Source organism: Bubalus kerabau, chromosome 15 (assembly GCF_029407905.1).
Source record: "Bubalus kerabau isolate K-KA32 ecotype Philippines breed swamp buffalo chromosome 15, PCC_UOA_SB_1v2, whole genome shotgun sequence".
In the NCBI taxonomy this organism is placed as follows: domain Eukaryota; kingdom Metazoa; phylum Chordata; class Mammalia; order Artiodactyla; family Bovidae; genus Bubalus; species Bubalus kerabau.
This window is the reverse complement of record NC_073638.1, coordinates 34,015,730-34,034,382: the sequence shown is the minus strand read 5'-3', so window position 1 is coordinate 34,034,382 and position 18,653 is coordinate 34,015,730. Positions and strand designations below refer to the sequence as shown.

Sequence of the window (18,653 nt, the reverse complement as noted above, 5' to 3'; positions counted from 1 at the left end):
TATAATATGTATAATTTAAAATTATATGCAAAATTATATGTATATGTATATATTGAGCTGTTCAGTCATGTCCAGCTCTTTTGAGGCCCCATGGACTGCAGCCCACCAGGTTCCTCTGTCCATGGGATTTTCCCAGGCAAGAATCCTAGAGCAGGTTGCCATTTCCTTCTCCAGGGGATCTTCCCAACCCCAGGATTGAACCCTCGTTTCCTACATTGGCAGGTGGGTTTTTTTTTTTTTTTTACCACTGAGCCACCAGGGAAGCCCCTGTGTATATATACATACATACACATGTAATGTTTATATCTATTAAACATACATTTATTTTTAAAGGCTCAGTCATTCATTCATCCTCCAGTACTGATCCACTTAACCTGGAGGAGTGAGATTTGCAGTTTCCTGCATTGTGCCAACTATTTCTTAGTAAGAAATTCTAAGGACACAACTGAGCTGATTAAGAAGTGAAAATGACTTAATAGCACCTGTCACCCATAGGGGCCTTAATCTAGCTGGAAATGGGAGGTAGAGGTTCTAGGACTCCAGATTCTCTGTGGCTATAAGGGAGAAAAATGCATAGATAATTAAGCCCCAAATGCCTAAGTTCTGAATCACTGCATCAATGATGCTTGTGAGAAACAGAATTTTTAGTTTTCCGTGCCCATCCTCTGCTGTAGAAACCAAAGCATCAGTGGTTCCACGTCCAATACAAAGAGGGAGGAGCAGAAAAACCCCTGGTTACCCCATGTCCATAGCCAGAATTCTCCAGCCAACAAAACATGGGCCACCTTCGCCTACTCTGAGATGAATGAGCTAGGTCCTTCGCTTAGAGGAAACTGCTTCTGCTCTCCTAAAATAAAACGTCCATTCAACCCCACTTCCTCAGGAAGACTGTCCACAGAGAGGATGTCCTTCACAGCAAGGGCTGGCCAATAACCAGGACTAACAAGGGAACAGCTACTGCTGTCCCCTCTGTGGAGGCACCAGTCACATTTTTAAATTTTACATTTATTTCTATGATTGGCATTGACTGCCTAATAGACGCCCAATTAAAACCTGCTGTTGAACAAATGAGGGGATGAATAATAAATATACTAGACTGAACTCTTCAAAGGGCAGAGGCCAGTCAGAGCTCAGTGGCAGGTACACTGCAGACAAGCTGTCAGATTTTTGTAGAATTTGGACTCTTCTCACTGTGCCAGCCTAAAGAAGGTTTAATATGTGTGTGAGTCGCTCAGTTGTGTCTGCTGACCCACACTGTCAGCACATGAACATCAGCTTGGGTACAATACCAGATGCACTTATGTTTGTACAATACGAAAAAGGCCTGAATTAAAGGTGCCGGGACACAACCTTTCTGAATCAGGTTTCCATCATTACTCAGTTGTATGGACATGAGCACATTTCAGAGCTTCAATTCCTTTCCAAGTGGGCATACTCATTACATCCACCCCATAGGATGTGAGGACAAATGAAGTGGTAGGTTGTCATGCCAAAAGCATATTGTGTGCCAGGCACCATGGCAGGTGCAGCAAATACAAAGAATAATTATATCTTGTGCCACCTTCCAGAGCCCAGGGCCTTGTAAATCACACTGAAAAGGATCAAATGCTCCCCCAGATTAAGAGATGATTACATCACTATGACGAGCACTGTGTTTCTTCATGTCCAAGTGGGCACCACTGTCTGCCACTCTGACCGGAATGTCCCAAAAGCAGGCATCAGCACCCCTTCTTTCCTCTGCACCACCCTCCTCCCCAGCTCCCAGTTCAAGGCTCCACATTCTAGAGTGCCCCTATCAATGGCATTCCCGACCTGCCTTCAAGGCTGTCAGGACTTGGCATAAAGAAGGGCCATGTGTTATACTGGCCCTGATAAAAAATAGAATATAGCAACTTTCATATGATAGGAACCAACAAGGAAACTTTCCTTTAATTCCCTTTTTACACTTTAAGTAGCAGGGGGGAAAATGCATATATAGATCATTTCTAGGCAAAACTGTGAAGCTAACAACCAACCTATTTCTACCTATGTGCAGTCTCTTTTATTTTACTAGAAATGGGAATCATGGCCTCTTGAAAAGGAAAAAAAGTCACCATTCTGCATTTAGCTGTATTCATATATTACAATTCTGTATTTTTTTGCTTGTAGTGTAAAAAATTCACATAATAAACAATGTTGTGATATAAAAAAAATAAAAAAGAAGGGCCATGTGTATTGGCAGCCCTTTGGCTCTTGGCTTCCATTAACAGTAAGAGGAGGAAAGAAGCAAAACACCCAGAGAACAACTGCTCTGGCGCCTGACAGCTGCAGAGAGAGGCCCAGCTTCATAGCGTGTCTCCCGAGGTCTTGGGAGAGGTCAGAGCAGCGGGTGCATCTGCATTCTAGAACTGAATGAAGTTGCACTATCATGGGGAGGGGAGTCGGGCCCCAGCTCAACCCCATCATCTCTCTCTCCAGAGTGGGGTGGAAGATGCTCCTTTCACAGCTCCTGATTTTCCAGTTTCAGAAAACACACGGATTCTTCCAGGGTGGTCCAGTGGTGAAGAATCCGCCTGCCAATGCAGGCATCATGGGTTTGATCCCTGGTCTGGAAGGATTTCACTTAACAAGGAGCAACTGAGCCCATGCACCACAACTACTGAGCCCACGCTCGAGACCCCTCTCAAGTGGCAACCACTGAGCCCACGTGTTGCAACTACTGAATCCCACGCACCCAAGGTCTGCTCTGCAGCTAGAGAAGCCACCGCAAGGAGAAGCCCGTGCAACTAGAGAGTGGACTCCTCTCGCCGCAGCTAGAGAAAACCTGGAGGCAGCGATGACAACTCAGCACAGCCAAAAATAAATACATTAATTAAATAACAATAATAAATAGGGATCAATGTGGTTAACAAACACATGTTTATCATCTCTCTCCCCCCTCCCTAGGATGCATACTCTGCTAGGGCAGAAACTGTTTTGTTCTCTATTGTTTCTGGTGTCTAGAACAGTACTTGGCATGTCCTATGTGTTCAATAAACACTGACTGGACTAAGTAGGGGGAAAAGGGGTAGAAGGAAAGGGTGCATCTATCACAAAATCCTTCTCTCCTGCAAGTAGAACAACTGTTGCCCTGACCTGGAATTAGAAGACTCAGAGAAAACTAGGAAAAGGAGTATTATCATGGCAATCACAGATCCAAAAATAAAAATAGCCTTCAAAGCTGCCATAGGTCCTCAGTGGGAAAAGGCTAGTCACTACCTGGGCCCCATAAGCCATAAGGTTGACCACAAGCCAAAACATTGTTCCCAAAGTGCCCTTGCACTCTGGAGTCTTGTTTTGGGAGAGGTCAACCTCATGATGCCCAAGTTTGTCTCCTGGAATAGAGACCACCCTTACAATAGCAGCCATATCTGGTCTGCGAGCACTCAAAGTCTGAGGGAAGACACAGCACAAAGGAAAAACCGTGAAAGAAATCAACAGGCTTAAAACAGACCAACAACATGCAGTGATCCAGATTTACATAAGTGGCATACAAGGGCATAATTATTCAACTTCAAGAGGACTTCTTGCTTTATAACACGATTTCCAATAGAATTTCATGAAAATCAAATTTCCTTACAGCTCTTCATCCATTTGACTATTCACTCTATAAGTATATGCTTACTGGGCTCCTACTAGGATCCATGCAAAGCGTCCAGCAGGTACTGAATAAAACAAGCACTGAACAAAATTAACTCAACCTTCATAGCTTCTGATCCAGTGAAGGATACAATGAGACCAAACAGTCACAACTTAAGAACACAGATTTGTAATAAATACCCCAGTGAGGAAACACTTGCCAGAGGAGAGGGTAACTGAGCTAAGATACAAAGGAGATGAAGGGCAAGATGGCCAAGCAAGTCAGTGTTACAAAGGAGGAATTCCGTGTGGAAGAACGATGTCTGTGAAGACCTGGAAATAAAAGGAAGCATCCCTGGGACTTCCCTGGTGGTCCAGTGGTTAAGAATCTGCCTGGCCACGCAGGGGACAAGGGTTCAATCCCTGGTCAGGGAACTAAGATCCCACATGCCCTGAAGCAACTAAGCCTGTGCACCACAACCAGGAAGTTCATACACCTCAACAAAAGATCCCATGTGACACAACTAAGAGCTGACGCAGCCAAATAAATAAATTAATAAATAAACAGGAAATAAAAGGAAGATCTCATCCGTGGCTCTGAATGGTTACTCTGGCTGGAGGCCGAGGACTGGGAGTGGCAATGAAGGAAGCAGGAAGGGGAGTAGAAGTGAAGTCATGAGGACCACTCTGGCTGCAGATGCCTGAAAAATATATGTGAGAGACGGTGGCGGCCCAGGGAGCTGCAACAGTGGGAGAGGTGAGAAGACAGACTTCCTTCCAGGGAAGGAAACCTCGTGAAACTGAAGGGTACCAACCCCACCACTAGGAACAGAGGGGAACTGGTTTGGAGGGAAAGATGAAGAGTTAAGTTACGGACTGCCTTGAAGAACATTCCAATGGACATATCCATCAGCCAGTTGAAGGGCTGAGCCTAAGGCTCAGGAATCTGAGATGTGTGTGTGAGACTGCTCATCATGAGGGAATGACTGAATTGAAAAGAGTGAATAAAATAGCCCAAGGATAATATGTAGATTTTGGAGGAGGAGAGAGGTGGGAGAGTGAGGGGAGATAGAGAAGGAGAAATAAACCTAGATTCAAAACCTTAAGCAGACCAACACCGAAGAGACGAGACAGCCAAGAGCAGACACAAGTTATAAAATTATAAACTCATTTTCAGTGCCTATTAACAGATCAGAAAAGTGACATCTCATCAAAGAAACAACAAACCACTACTCCATCTTACCCTAACCAGAGGAGCAGACTCAGAAGCCTCATAGACCACCAAAGAAATCTGTGTTATTAACAGATTAAAAACAGCCTGATTCTTCAGACACGTGTACTTAATTCTGTCTCACAACTCCATATTACAAACAAGAAAAGACACTGTGGCCCAGAGAGACTAAGTAAGCTGTCCAGGCTCACATAGTAAAAAAATAAAAATTAAAGCAGAGCCTCCATCCCCATGGTGCCTCAGACAATCCCTTGGACTGATGTGAGCGAGGGCATTCGTCTAGGACAAACCATCATCCTGCCCCTAACAACAGACAAGGCCTGCCGGAGCTTCCTGGGTTCACTGATGAAGATATGGCTCCATCCTGGGCAAAGACGAGCTCCTTGGGACATGGAGTGGGGGGATCACACAGTAAGGTTGCAGATCTCTTCTACAGCTATCTCTGCCACTGACCAGCCTCCTGGCCTTAGGCCTTTTCAGTCTGCTCAAAAGTTGAAATGACTGGAGACTTCCCTGGTGGTCCAGTGGTTAAGAACCCACTTTGCAATGCAGAGGATAAGGGTTCGATCCCTGGTCAGGAAACTAAGATCCCACATGCCACAAGGTAACTACTGAGCCCATGAACTCTGGAGTCCATGCGCCACAACCACTGAGCCTGTGCACTACAACAAAATATCCTGCGTGACTCAACAAAGATTCCAACTGTTACAGCTAAGATCTGATGCAACCATATAAGTAAATGCTAAGTCACTTCAGTCGTGTCCGACTCTGTGCGACCCCATAGACGGCAGCCCACCAGGCTCCCCCGTCCCTGGGATTCTCCAGGCAAGAACACTGGAGTGGGTTGCCATTTCCTTCTCCAATGCATGAAAGTGAAAAGTGAAAGTGAAGTTGCTCAGTTGTGTCCAACTCTTCGCGACCTCATGGACTGCAGCCTACCAGACTCCTCCATCCATGGGAGTTTACAGCCAAGAGTACTGGAGTGGGGTGATATAAGTAAATAAATATTTTTTAAAAAGAGATAAATGACTGAACAAACCTCACCCACCATGAAGACTAGATTCTCTGACAGCAAAGGAGAACCAGAGCTGCAGGTACTAACAGGTGGCAGCTGAGTGCGAGAAAAGTCCCAGCAGGAGTGAAACCTAGATCCCAGGACCCTCTTCCCTTCTCCCTCCCAGCAAATCTTTTCCTCAGACCTACTTTTTATGTTTTAGTCAGAATTCCATATGCTACTGAAATTATTTTTTGCACATTGGTCTCCCCCAAAGGCTATGAACTCCTCAAGGAAGGGCCACTTGTCTCCATCTCTGTGCCCCAAGGATACAGGACAGCAGCTGATTCTCTGCAAGTGTCCAAAAGTGTTTGTTGAACTTGAGAATTACTTCTCCTGAATTATCTACATTTTTAGCCTGAACTGTCTGGTGTCGACAAACAGAGACATTTTGGGGAGCAGTCCAGGCATGGAGAAGGCACTTCGGAGAACTGTCCAGTGTTCCTGAGAACTTTCTGAATGGGCGGGCCACTTCCTGCCTTGTTCTGTCTGATTCTGGCTCTGCCTTTTAACACGTGTGGCCACCAGTCCCCCCACTGCACCTGCAGGGTCCCAGAGTGCCCACCGGAGAACCAGTGAGGACCAAGTCACTGGTAGTGCAAACCAAGCTTCTCTTAGAATCTGGAAGCAACAGCCCGAGTTGCTAATAATAAGTCTCTGAAAGAATATTCTCAAAGGACACTGACCAGATAGTCTTCTCACCTTCCCTGAGGACAAAACAAGAGAGAACGTGTTTGAATTATACCATGGAGGATTTCAGTTAGATCTTGGGCTTGAAAACACAGAAAGAAGTGACCAAGAGAGGAGAGGTAGTACAACCCTCCTTCCTGGGGCTATCTTTTTTTTTTTTTCTAATGGGATCTGCACATGTCAGGAAGACGTGCTTCATTGTAGACACAGGGAAAAGGCATGGTATCACCCAAGCTAAGGGCAAACTGTTCTCTGGAGAAGCTCCACCCTGTTCAGAGTAACCTTTATTACTGCCATTCCATCCAATCTTGAGAATCAACAGAAAGGTCAGGAAGCGCTCCGGAATATAATGACCCAGCCGGGAAACAAATGGTTACTGGACCAAGGCAGACTGCTCGGAGGGGTCAGACTGGCACTCACACCAAGCTTGGGTCATGCAGAACAGGAGGACGAGGTTAAACAGCATCTTTTTGATGAGAGGGCTCACATCCCCCCACTTCAGAGAAATATCTCATCCTGATAACTCCTCCAGAAACAATGCTTCAGAAATTCTTCTTTTTCCTTATTTCACAGACTTACTTGTCCTTGACCTATGGGTTTATGTCCTCCCTTAACCTTCCACCAGTACAAGATACAGAAGAGCTGGTGAAAAGCCTCTCAGTTAAAAAGAAACTCTGAGAACTTCCCTGGTGGTCCAGTGGTTGGGAATCTGCCTTCCAATGCAGGAGATGTGGGTTCGATCCCTGGTTGGGGAACTAAGATCCCACATGCCTTGGGACAGCTGAGCACACGAGCCACAGTGAAGAGCCCACATGCCACAACAAGGCCCCAGCACAGTCAAGGATAAAATAAATTAAATAAAAAAAAAAAAAAAAAAAAGAAACTATGAATGAGAAAAAAATACTGGGAAATAATATACCAAGCATACTACTACTGGTTGGTTTAGCATAGTATTAATAAAATGATGAGCTCTTTTCCTTTTCCCTACTATCCAAAAGTTTTATATTAACTAGCTATTTGACTACACACAGTAATCACTGACTTTTTCTTTCAATCTTTTGGTCAAACCATGTGGCATGTGGGGTATCAGTTCCTCCATACATTGGGAGCATGAAGTCTTAACCACTGGACCACCAGGGAAGTCCCTTGTGGAGTTCTATACTTTATTCACTTAATTTTGGTTGTGCTGGGTCTTCGTTGCTGTGCGTGGGCTTTCTCTAGTTGCAGTGCAAGGGCTTCTCGTCGCAGGGGCTCATTTCTAGAGCACATGGGCTTCAGTAGCGGTGGCGCAGAGCTGCCCCACAGCTTGTGGAATCTTCCGGGACTGGGGTTCGAACCGGTGCCTCCTGCGTTGGCAGATTCTTAGCCACTGGACCACCAGGAAAGTCCCTCATTGACTTTAATAATGTAAAAATTCCTTTTAAGGCAACAAGCTATAAGACACTTAGATTCAAAAATGTATCACTAAACTAACTGTCCATTGTCTTTTTGTATTTCCCGAGTTCCTGGAACAAACAATCAAGGGTTAACACACTCACCCCTGCGCAAACGGGGCCCCAAGGCAAATTATTTCTGCATAGTGGCAAAGAAAAGGGAAAAAACAAGTAGGTTGTGGATTATTTTTTTCAGTCCCCTTGCTCAGCCCCCTCATTTCCTGACTAAACTTGTGAACCAAAAACAGAAAGAGCAAAAAATCTCTGTGGTCAGACCATGGAGGAAGGAGGCACCAGGTTGGAAGAAGTTCCAGAGATGTGACAGATAGAAAGTAGCCCAAACTTTAGAGGTTCAAGTCAGAGGCCTGAGTTCCAGGCTGTAACCCAGATCTGCCGCTGAGATGTGCCTAATCACCAGATATCTTTATCTCATCTACAAAATCAGGGTGGAAAACCAGAGCCAGTTAGAGTACGTGCAAAGGACGCAGAAGAAAGCGCTTCACAACCATCTGACCCAAAAGATGTATCAGGGCCTCAAATGAAAAAGCCATGGGTTTCCACCTCCCTCTCCTCTTTACCACTGGTCATAGTGAAAGCACAGCCACATCTTCCTGGCGATGACTTTGATCAGATTATCGGAAGTGAAAATCTGGACACAGGGTCTGAAAACAGGGGAGAATATTTGACACCGGGACTTTCTTTTTTTCAAAATATTTATCTATTTATTTTTGGCCGTGCTAGGTCTTAGTTGCTGCATGGGCTTTTCTTTTTGCGACAAGCAGGGGCTTGCCATGTGTGGGCTTCTCATCACGGTGGCTCCTTTAGTTGCGGGGCAGGAGCTCTGGGGCACTCGGGCTTCAGCAGGCGCTGCTCCTGGGCCCCAGAGCACAGGCTCAAGAGTTGTGGCGCCCAGGCTTAGATGCTCCGAGGCATGTGGGATCTTCCTGGACCAGGGATTGAACCCATGTCTCCTGGATGAGCAGGCAGATTCTTCACCACTGAGCCATCAGGACTTCTTCCAGGAAGTGGCATGCAGCTATCCACCCTGTGTCCAAGTGGCCTCTGTGCATCAGCTTGAAGCCTCTCCCATCCTGCCTTCCTTCCACATTCCATTTTCTACCCTGTGTTCTTCATCCCTGAGAACCCTCACTATCTCCTCTGAGAGAAAAAAGTTTCCTCAGGCTCCAACACAGGACAAGGGTTCATTAAGCTCCTCCCATGCTGAAAAGCATCTCTCTTCACAAGAGGTACCAACTGCCCCTTGGCAAGTCACCATACCAATCTGGGCTTCAGAGGGAAGCACCCCAAGAGGCCAGCAGCTCCAGGAAAAGCCTGCAGACATCGCAAAGCTCTGGTACATACAGCAAGCCTGCAATCACCCCCCAGCTCTCAGACCAGCTTGGCTCTGTATCTGAACACCTGCTTCAGGAGCCAGTGGCTCACTCACTGGAGTCAGGAAGGAAATTCCCCACTGGCAGCTCTGCCCTTCAAGTGCCTTAAGGAAAACTCCAGAGTTACCCTAGAAGCAATGATCAGTGACCAGCATAGCAACTGGTGTTGCTGGGAGAGACTAACCAAGCCAGGCAGAATTATCACCTGTTAATCTACCCCACGGAAATCCCAGTCTCTCCCCTTATATGGAACTGGCACCCCCTGAGTGTATAACCACCACAGAAACTGTCAAGGTATCAACTGCCGTGATGGAAACTGGCCAGTGTGAATCAGCCCACAGGGCTTAGATCTACCTTCTCAGTTTCCGCAAATTGTCTGAATCCGGAAACCACATCTACAGCCCAAGGCCGGCTGTTTCTCACGGAGCAGTTCACCTACACCAGGTAGCACCACCCTCACACATCCCCATGCTGACCTCCAACCCCTGGCCCCTCCACACATCTCAGCATCCTATCCATCCTTTAAACCTCCTTCCCACCTCCCCCTCCATGTGACGTGCGTGCGTGTGTGCGTGCTAAGTCACTTCAGTCCTGTCGACTCTGCGACCCCAGGGCTGTAGCCCTCCAGGCTCCTCTGTCCACAGGGTTCTCTAGGCAGGAATACTGGAGTGGGTTGCCATGCTCTCCTCCAGGGGATATTTCCGACTCAGGGATAGAACACATGTCTCCTGCATCTCCTGCTTTGCAGGTGGATTCTTTACCATTGAGCCACCAGGGAAGACCCCCTCCTCATGGATGGGATCTCAAATACACAAGGGCCAACCATTCCCAGGCCCTGGGGAGATGGTGCTATGTAGCTGCGAAGAGCACGGGTCTCTGGAATTAGAAGAACGTGACTCAGATCTCACCCCTGCTTCTGTGTGACCAGAGCAAACGAATCTCTGAACTTCAGGTTCCTTGGCTGTAAAAACCCACCTGGGGCTTTGTAGGGAGGATTAAATGCATACTTAAGGCGCTTAGCAGAGAGTAAGATGCAGTCCCGCCCTCAAGGAATTAAGGGTCTGAGTGAGGTTTAGTTTAACCTTATCCAGCACCAATTACTTTATCTGCTGACAAATCCCAGGTCTCCTCTTTGATGCTCTGTGTGAAGAAAGACATGAATTCTCTCCTTCTCACACTCTCTGTGCTTCTCCCATATGGCGGGGTCCTCACCAAGGTGATGGGTGTGGCATCTGGATGCACTCACCAGATTGCTCCCTGGAAACTGAGCTGAAACTGGAAGCAAGACTCCCTCTGAAGGTCAGGGGAAGGGGATGAAGACTCAAGATAAATAAACCAAGGAGGGACTTCCCAGGTGGTCCAATGGCCGGGACTCCAGGCTCCCAATGCAGGGGGCCCAGGTGCAACAAAGAGTCACACGCCAAAGACCTGACAGAGCCAAATAAATAAATGAATATTTTAAAACAGATACCTAATAAATACACCAGTGATGGGTAATCATTACCTGTAAACACGCATGTCAGCTAGGCTGGCACCAGACAGATAACCAGGCCCACCAGGCCTGCAGAATCAGTGAGAGGTACCACCTGAGATCAGACGTGCAGCCGGGCAGAAGACATGATGGGGTTGCTACGTCACAGAGAAGAGGAGACAGAAATGCCGAGGGAAAGCGGTGCAAGAGGTAGTGCTAAGGAGGATGTTCTGGGGAGACAGAGAGATGTTCTGTGTCCCCCAGAAAGATAGCCCAAAGTCAGCCAGCCACACCTACTCACCCGCTCCTTGGCACTCTCCCACCCTCCTCCACAGAATGACATCAGGATGCTGTCAGAAAAGTTGTATCTCTGTCCAATTCTGACCTCTTGCTGTATTCCAGCAGGTGAGAGGGACTCTGGTGCTCAATTTGGGTTTTGGGGTTTTTTTTTATTTAATTTATTAACTGTGCTGGGTCTTTGCTGCTCTTGGGCTTTCTCTAGTTGCCGCGAGCGGGGGTTACTGTTTATTGTGGTCCCTGGGCTCTTCAGCGCAGGCTCAGTAGTTGTGGTGCATGGGCTAAGTTGTTCTGGGGCATGTGGGACCTTCCCGGACCAGGGATCGAACCTGTGTCCCCTTCGTTGGCAGGTGGATTCTTATCCACTTCGCCACCAGGGAAATCTCTCAATTTGGGTTTTAAATAATCACCACAACCAGTTATGGCCAAGGGATCTGGGGAGACATGCAGGTATAGTTCTAAGAGCCTTCCTCATCAACTTCAGACTTCATTATTCACAGAGCTCAGAGGGCAACATGGCCAGCAAAAAACTGTGCTACCTTATGTCAAACAGTGGCCAAGATGACAATCCCCAGCTATAACAGTAACTGCTGGAAGAGCTGTGCAAGGCTCCAGCCTCCACCTCACACTTGGTTCACACAGAGCAGCAAGAATTCACTGCCTCTGATACCACTCTGCGCATGTCTCTCTCAGGTTCCAGAACCTACAATGGCTCCCCATTGAGTTGAATCCTCTCTGCAGACAAAGCACACTGTCCATAGGATCTCAATACATCTTTGTTGACTGACTGATTAATTGAAATTCAAACTCTTCAGCACACATCATAGTCTGTCAGCCCATCACATCACTACCCTCATTTTCCCACATCCCTCATCAAGACCATCCCCATCTTCAAGCCAACACATCCAAACTGTCTTCACTAAGAGGCATCTGGTTCCCATTCAAAACTCAGCTCCGCATAGAAAAGACTTGTGATTGCCTAGTCTGGAGGGGAGAGGATGGAGGACTGGGGATTGAAGGTGATATATAAAGGGTATGGGTTTCTTTTCAAGGTCATGAAAATGTTCTAAAATTGGGGTGATGACTGCACATATTTGTAAATATACTAAAATATACACTGAATTGTGTACTTTAAAGTTGACTGAATTGTATGGCATGTAGATTATGTGTGTGCCAAGTCACTTCAGTTGTGTCTGACTCTGCAACCACATGGACTATAGGCCCCAGGCTCCTCTGTCTATGGGATTCTCCAGGCAGGAACACTGGAGTGCGTTGCCATGCCCTCCTTCAGGGGATCTTCTCCACCCAGGAATCAAACCAGAGTCTCTTATGTCTCTTGCATTGGCAGGCAGGTTCTTCACCACTAGGATACCTGGGAAGATTATGTCTCAATAAAACCATCCTACAGCAAAAAACTCAGTTCTGGACTCTTCTCCTGCAGGTTATTTTCCCTGACTCATGAATAAGGATACTTTCATTATAAAGAGTAGAGTAAAAGTAATCATTCATTCACCCGTTATTAATTTATCCATCAATGAACACTATTGATCATAACAAAAGGCCAAGTACAGTGCTAGACAGTGAAAATACAAAGATGAACCAGAAAAAACTAGACTCAAAGTACTCCAAGGTCCTTGCTAACTTCATCATTTTCTCTACTTCTATCTTCCCAAAGGAGAGGAAAGAGGTCTCCTGATTATATTTTTATCTTTGTGCAGTTAAAACCCTCAAGCTGGGACTTCCCTGGTGGTCCAGTGGTTAAGAATCTGCCTTCCAAAGCAGGGAATGTGGTTCAACCCCTGGTCAGGGAATGCAGATCCTGCATACTGCAAGGGAACTAAGCCCACGTGCTCTGGAGCCTATGTGCTGCAACTAGAGAAGTCCAGGTGCCACAACAAAGACCCAGTGTAGCCAAAAAAAAAAAATCCACAAGTCGAGGCCCTCTCAGCCCTGTGCCCTCTACCATATGGGATAGAATGGCATCAAAGGCCTGCAAAGTTCTTTTCTTTGGTGTGGAGAGGTAGACCTGGGGTGAGGATCATGAAGAGGAAAGATGCCCTACAGGGCATGCTGTGCTCATCCCCTTATCCGAGCCAGACCTGGGTCACTTCCCCATCAGCATCTCCAAATCCTGTAACATGTGAGGAGCCCCGGGTTGCTGCTCCAGGACATGTGGGTATGTAACCTATACTCTCCAGCACACATCCCCTTCATGTGAGCCACTCACAGGAAGAGAACAATACTCCTTCCCCCTTGCACAGCAAAGGGACGTTTACAAAACATGTCCACACATATCACTCTTGAGACCGGCCATTAATCCACAGGTAGAAAAGATGAAAGGAGTTGTGCAAGGTTCCCCAGCTAACAAAGGACAGAACTTAAATTTAAACCCAGGTCTCCTGACATGGGGTTTCCCTGGTGGCTCAGATGGTAAAGAATCTGCCTGCAATGTGGGAGACTTGGCCTTGAGCTGGGTTGGGAAGATTCCCTGGAGAAGGGAAAGCCATCCCACTTCAGTATTCTTGCTTGGAGAACCCCAAGGACAGATGAGCCTGACAGGCTACAGTCCACGGGGTCCAAAGAGTCAGACACGACTGAGCGACGAACACTTCACTTTTTCCTGGTATGAGATCCAACGCCCTTTGGGCCCTATTGCCTCTAAACGCCAATTCCTTCTCAGGGAACCATCCTGGCCATCTACAATTACTCATTCACTTGACTGCTTCTTTTCTTTCCCAGAAGCCTTCTACTTTCAAGGCCTAAAACGGATGGGCTTTTGTTTTAGCCACAATCGAGACAGATTCCAACAGGAGGCAGTTCCACAGCAGTTAAGAGTAGAGACTGGAGTCTGCCAAATCTAGGTTTGAACTGCCTTTTTCTGCATATATACCAACATTCTTCTAACCCAACAAGTCACCACAGAAAACTATTGTCAGTTTTTAAACTATTCCTAGAAGGTGAAAACCCTTCCTGATTTAAAAGTATATTCCCTGGGACTTCCCTGGTGGTCCAGTGGCTAAGACTCCACGCTCCAAATGAAGGTGTCCGGGGTTTGAACCCTGGTCGGGGAACTGGATCCCAGAACTGGATCTTGTGACACAACAAGAGCCGGGATGCTGCAACTAAAGACCCCGCATCTCACAGCAAAGATCGAGGATCCTGCATGCTGAAGCCAAGACCTGCTGCACCCAAATAAATAAAGAAATACTAATACTTTTTAAAATAAATAAATACAAGTTTATTCCCTGCTCCAACAAAAATGAAGATTCCACTGAACCGTTTTTTTTTTTTGGAGGGCGGGGACAGGCTGTGCCTCGGGGCTTAGAGGATCTTAGTTCCCTCACCAGGGATCAAACCTGTGCTCTCTGCAGTGAAATCGCTGGACTGCCAGGAAATTCGCTGTACTGCACCTTCAGAGAACTCAAAACCAAGAGCAACATCTCAAAACCGAGACACTACATTTTCCTAAAATAATCAAATCCACCCTATCCCCTCCCTGACTACCAATGTAAGACTGTCCTTAGTACACATGGCAGAATCTCAGGGTCAAAACAGGGCCTCTTTTAGGGTCTCTCACATTTGAGGGGAAGCTGACAAACGGGGATGAACTATTTTAGTTCAAGAGTAGCTCCCATCAGGCTTCCCTGGTGGTTCAGCGACAGAATCTGCCTGCAAATGTAGGAGGCACTGGTTTGATCCCTGATCTGGGAAGGTCCCAAATGCCGTGGAGCAACTAAGCCCATGTGCCACAACTCCTGAGCCTGTGCTCTGGAGCCCGGGAGCCACAGCTACTCAAGTCCACACGCCCTAGAGCCTGTGCTCTGCAATGAGAAGCCCGCACACCAGAACTAGAGAGTAGGCCCCCGCTCGCTGCAACTAGAGAAAAGCCCACACAGCAATGAAGATCCAGCACAGCCAAAAGTAAATAAATAAATAAATATAATTACAATTCTTTAAAGTACAGCCTTAATCTTTTTAAAAAGAAAAAATTTAAAAATTAGCTCCCACCAAGTTTGTCCCATTTCCCTCCACTCTCTGGGAAAGGCGGAAAGGCGGCAGGATGATGGACAAGTACAGAAAGAACTGTTATCCTCAGGTTCCCAAAAAGCCCCAGAACAAAGCTTTACATCTTCGCCTGCAGAGATAACCACATCCAGTCATTACAACCAAAAAAAAAAAAAGAGAGAGAAAGAGAGACTGGCAGGCTGAGAACGCTCATCATCCATATAACCCGGCCCAATTTCTCAGTGTCCTCTCAAAGACACACCTCATCCTGTTCTTATGTTCGTAGGTACTGTTCCCCTTTCCTGATCTCATGTCCCCGATATACTCTTTCTGCTGTTTTCTACTACCTGTCTGTATGTGTCATGGTTTGAGCCTCTGCCTTCCAGGAGTCTTCCTCCTCTCTTTGCTGTACAGTCAGTGCCACGTGGTCTGTGTGTGTGCTCTGTTGCTAAGTCACATCTGACTATTTGAGACCCCAGAGACAGTGGTCTACCAGGCTCCTCTGTCCAAGGGATTTTTTAGGCAAGAATACTGGAATGGGTTGCCATTTCCCCCTCCAGGGGCTCCTCCTGATGCATGAATTGAACCCTTCTCTCCTGCGTCTCCGGCGGATTCTTTACCACTGCACCACCTGGGAAGCCTCCACCACATGACACACACAGTGCGTGACTTCTAAAGATTCCATCTCCTCAATACCAGCGAAACTCACAGGCCTTAATTTCTTATCCCAGTCGCCTCCCATCCTCCTTCTTAACTACCACATCCCCACACTCTACCCAGCCCCCCTTACCTCCTGCCTCCTGGCCACAGCGCCATCAGCTAATATCAGACAACTCCTAAGAACATTCAATCAATACTTGTTGAGCTGAAATGAATGGAATTGAACAGACTGGGAGCAGGTGTCCAGGAAAAGGTGGCCAATTGCTCAGCTGCCTCACACAAAGGCACAGACCATTGTTAAGATACAGGGCCTTAAGAGTCTGAGAGTAAATGAGTAGGGTACAAGATATCAATGAGCCAGTAAGGACAGCCCCCTGTCCCTCCACCAGGCAACTGGCTTGGCTTAAACCTCCCTTCTTCCTCCAAGGCTGTGTGGAGCTGCCCTACCTGTCTCTTATACAAATTCTCCGCCTAGGGAAAGCTAACTTCCCAACTACTCAAATGCCACATCTACCCAGGCAAAAAATAGCTGGCACAAACTACAAAGGTGTGGACCCCCCCTAGCTGTCTAAAGATTCTCTGTGGTAGGAAACCTGACTCACTCAATGTGAATACACCTCCTCTACACGTGGGGGGCCAGGAAAGACAACCTGGGGTGGCCAAAAATAAAATAATCAACATTAAAATGGAGCTTACAAACTGAAGTTTGAGTGGAGGAACCACTTAATTTCTCTTGCCTTCTACGATCTCCATCAGTGGGACTGAGAGTACCTACTTCAAAGAGGTTCTGTGAGGATTAAATGTGGAGATGGTGAAGTGAGCATCCTACTGACCCGAGTTTGCTAAGGGTTCAGTAAACACTAGCTGCTAAGGTTTTTACTGTTCGTGTTGCTGTGAGGATCCGATGGGTTGGAACGCAGCGTGAAGCCCCGTGTACACGGTGTACTGTAAAGTCACCGGGCCCCACCTGGGCTGGGAAGATGGGTGACACGTGGGCAAGCCGTCCACTCGGGCGAAGGGCTCCTGCAATCCTCTGCTTAGTTTCCCGGGCGCCCTGGGAACGCCCCCCGCCCCTTTCCCCCCCGCCCCGGCGGCTCTGGGGAGGCTGGAGAAGGAAAGGGGAAGAAGGCGGGGACGGGACGGCACGTACCTGCTTTCGCTGCACTCCTTCCGCTCCCTCACCCGCAGCCACTTGCGCAGGAGGAAGCGTTTGCGGCGCGGGGAAGCGCTGGGCGTGGAGCAATTGGACCACGGGGTGTCCTCGTCGCTGGAGGGCGTGATCTCGATGGATGGCAGCTGCAGGAACTCCTTGCCGGGCGCCAAGACGCCGGGCAGGTCCCCGCTCAGGCCGGCCTCCAGGCTCGGCTCCTGCACGTTCTTGGTGCGGCGCATTTTGAAGCGCCGGCGGCGAAGCGTGGGGGTCGACGAGCTGGACCAGACCGGGCTGCCCTCGGGCGCGCCCCGCGGCTCGGGCACCTGCAAGGCGGGCGGCTGCAGACTCTCCATCATGTTGGCCGCCGGCATGGGACCCGCTGCTTCCGCGCTGCCCCGGCGCCTCGCCGCCCGCCGGCCCGGCTCCCCGGCCCTCGCCCGCGGGGCCCGGCCTCTCACGTTAGGAAACGCTCGCCGCTCGAGCCGCGAGCGGAGCCAGCTCGTCCCCCGGAGCGCCGCGCGGGCGGAGGGGGCGCGGGGGCTGGCGGCGCGGCCGCCCGGATTCGAACTCGGCGGCCCGCCGCCGCCCAGCCACCCTCTCCGGGGCTCCCCTCGCGCGCCCGCTTGTTTTCCTTCGGCGGCGCTCCCTCGCCGGCTGGCGACCGTGCCGGAGCGAGACTGGGCGGCCCGCGCCCCCGGGGGAGGCTCGGCAAACTCTCAGTGGTTTGCGTTCGGCAGACTAGGCTGGGGAGCCGGCTTGGCGCTGCAGGGAGGCAGAGAGCGGGAGGAAGGGGTAGAGGAAGGAGGAGGACGGGGAGAGAGAGAGAGAGAGAGAGAGAGGAAGCAGACGCTGGATAAAAACAAAAGAGGAGGAGCAGGGGGCGAGGAGCGGGCAAGGGGGCGGGGGTCACGTCTGTTCAGAAGGGGCGTGCACGGGCGGCGACAGCTAGTGTAACAGTACCCGGGATCCCTGGGGAGGGACTCTACCTTCGAGTCCCGGCTGCTCCAATCAGCCTAATGAAACAGGATCACGGCCCAAACTTTCTCAAAGCGACGATTGGTCAGGCAGCTCTCATTAGTCTTAACTCCCCCTAGGAGGGGGAGCGGGGCGGGGTGGTGGTGGGGGAGAACCCGAGGAATTCAGTCCGGAATCGCCAGGGCCACCCAAGGATACAGGGTTGAGGGGGGGAAACTAGGAGACTCTTGGGGCCGGATTTCCTCTACCGAGAAAGGTGCTTTCTTTCAATCACTTGGGGTACAGATGGGGGCACAGGAAGCCCGGACACAGTCAGAGGGGGGTCAGTAAGGTTCCTAGAGGCTGCTTCCAAAATGACAAGCTGAGAAGAGAGGACTGCTCTGTGGAATAAACTGAAGACAGCAGACATGACATATGGGGGAAGGACAAACAGGACCTGGGAGACACAGGGCACAACGGGACCAGTCAGGAAAAGGGGGGTGGTCTCTACATCTTGACTGACCCTCTCCATATCAGAGCCCCATTCCATGCACAGAATAAAATTAGAGGAAGGTGAGCATGAAGGGTGTCCCAGGGAATTGAGGGTACTCCCTTTACATTTCTGGGGGTTGGGTCAATTCTGCTTCCACTTGCATGGACTGGGTCACAAAATATGTCCCCAGGTCATGGAACCTAGAAAGTCTGCGTCAGTCCTGT

The 18,653-nt window shown here is 48.7% G+C and overlaps 1 protein-coding gene across 1 annotated transcript in view; it reads right to left on the bottom strand.

The window, feature by feature from the left end:
- Positions 1-17,599, bottom strand: part of GRAMD1B (GRAM domain containing 1B) — a 187,178-nt gene extending 169,579 nt beyond the window's left edge. The window contains exon 1 of the mRNA XM_055548432.1: positions 16,980-17,599. Coding sequence (XP_055404407.1) covers positions 16,980-17,353 — 374 coding nt within the window. The 5' untranslated portion in view covers positions 17,354-17,599. The remainder of the gene's footprint in view (positions 1-16,979) is intronic.
- Between the last annotated feature and the right edge of the window lie 1,054 nt (positions 17,600-18,653).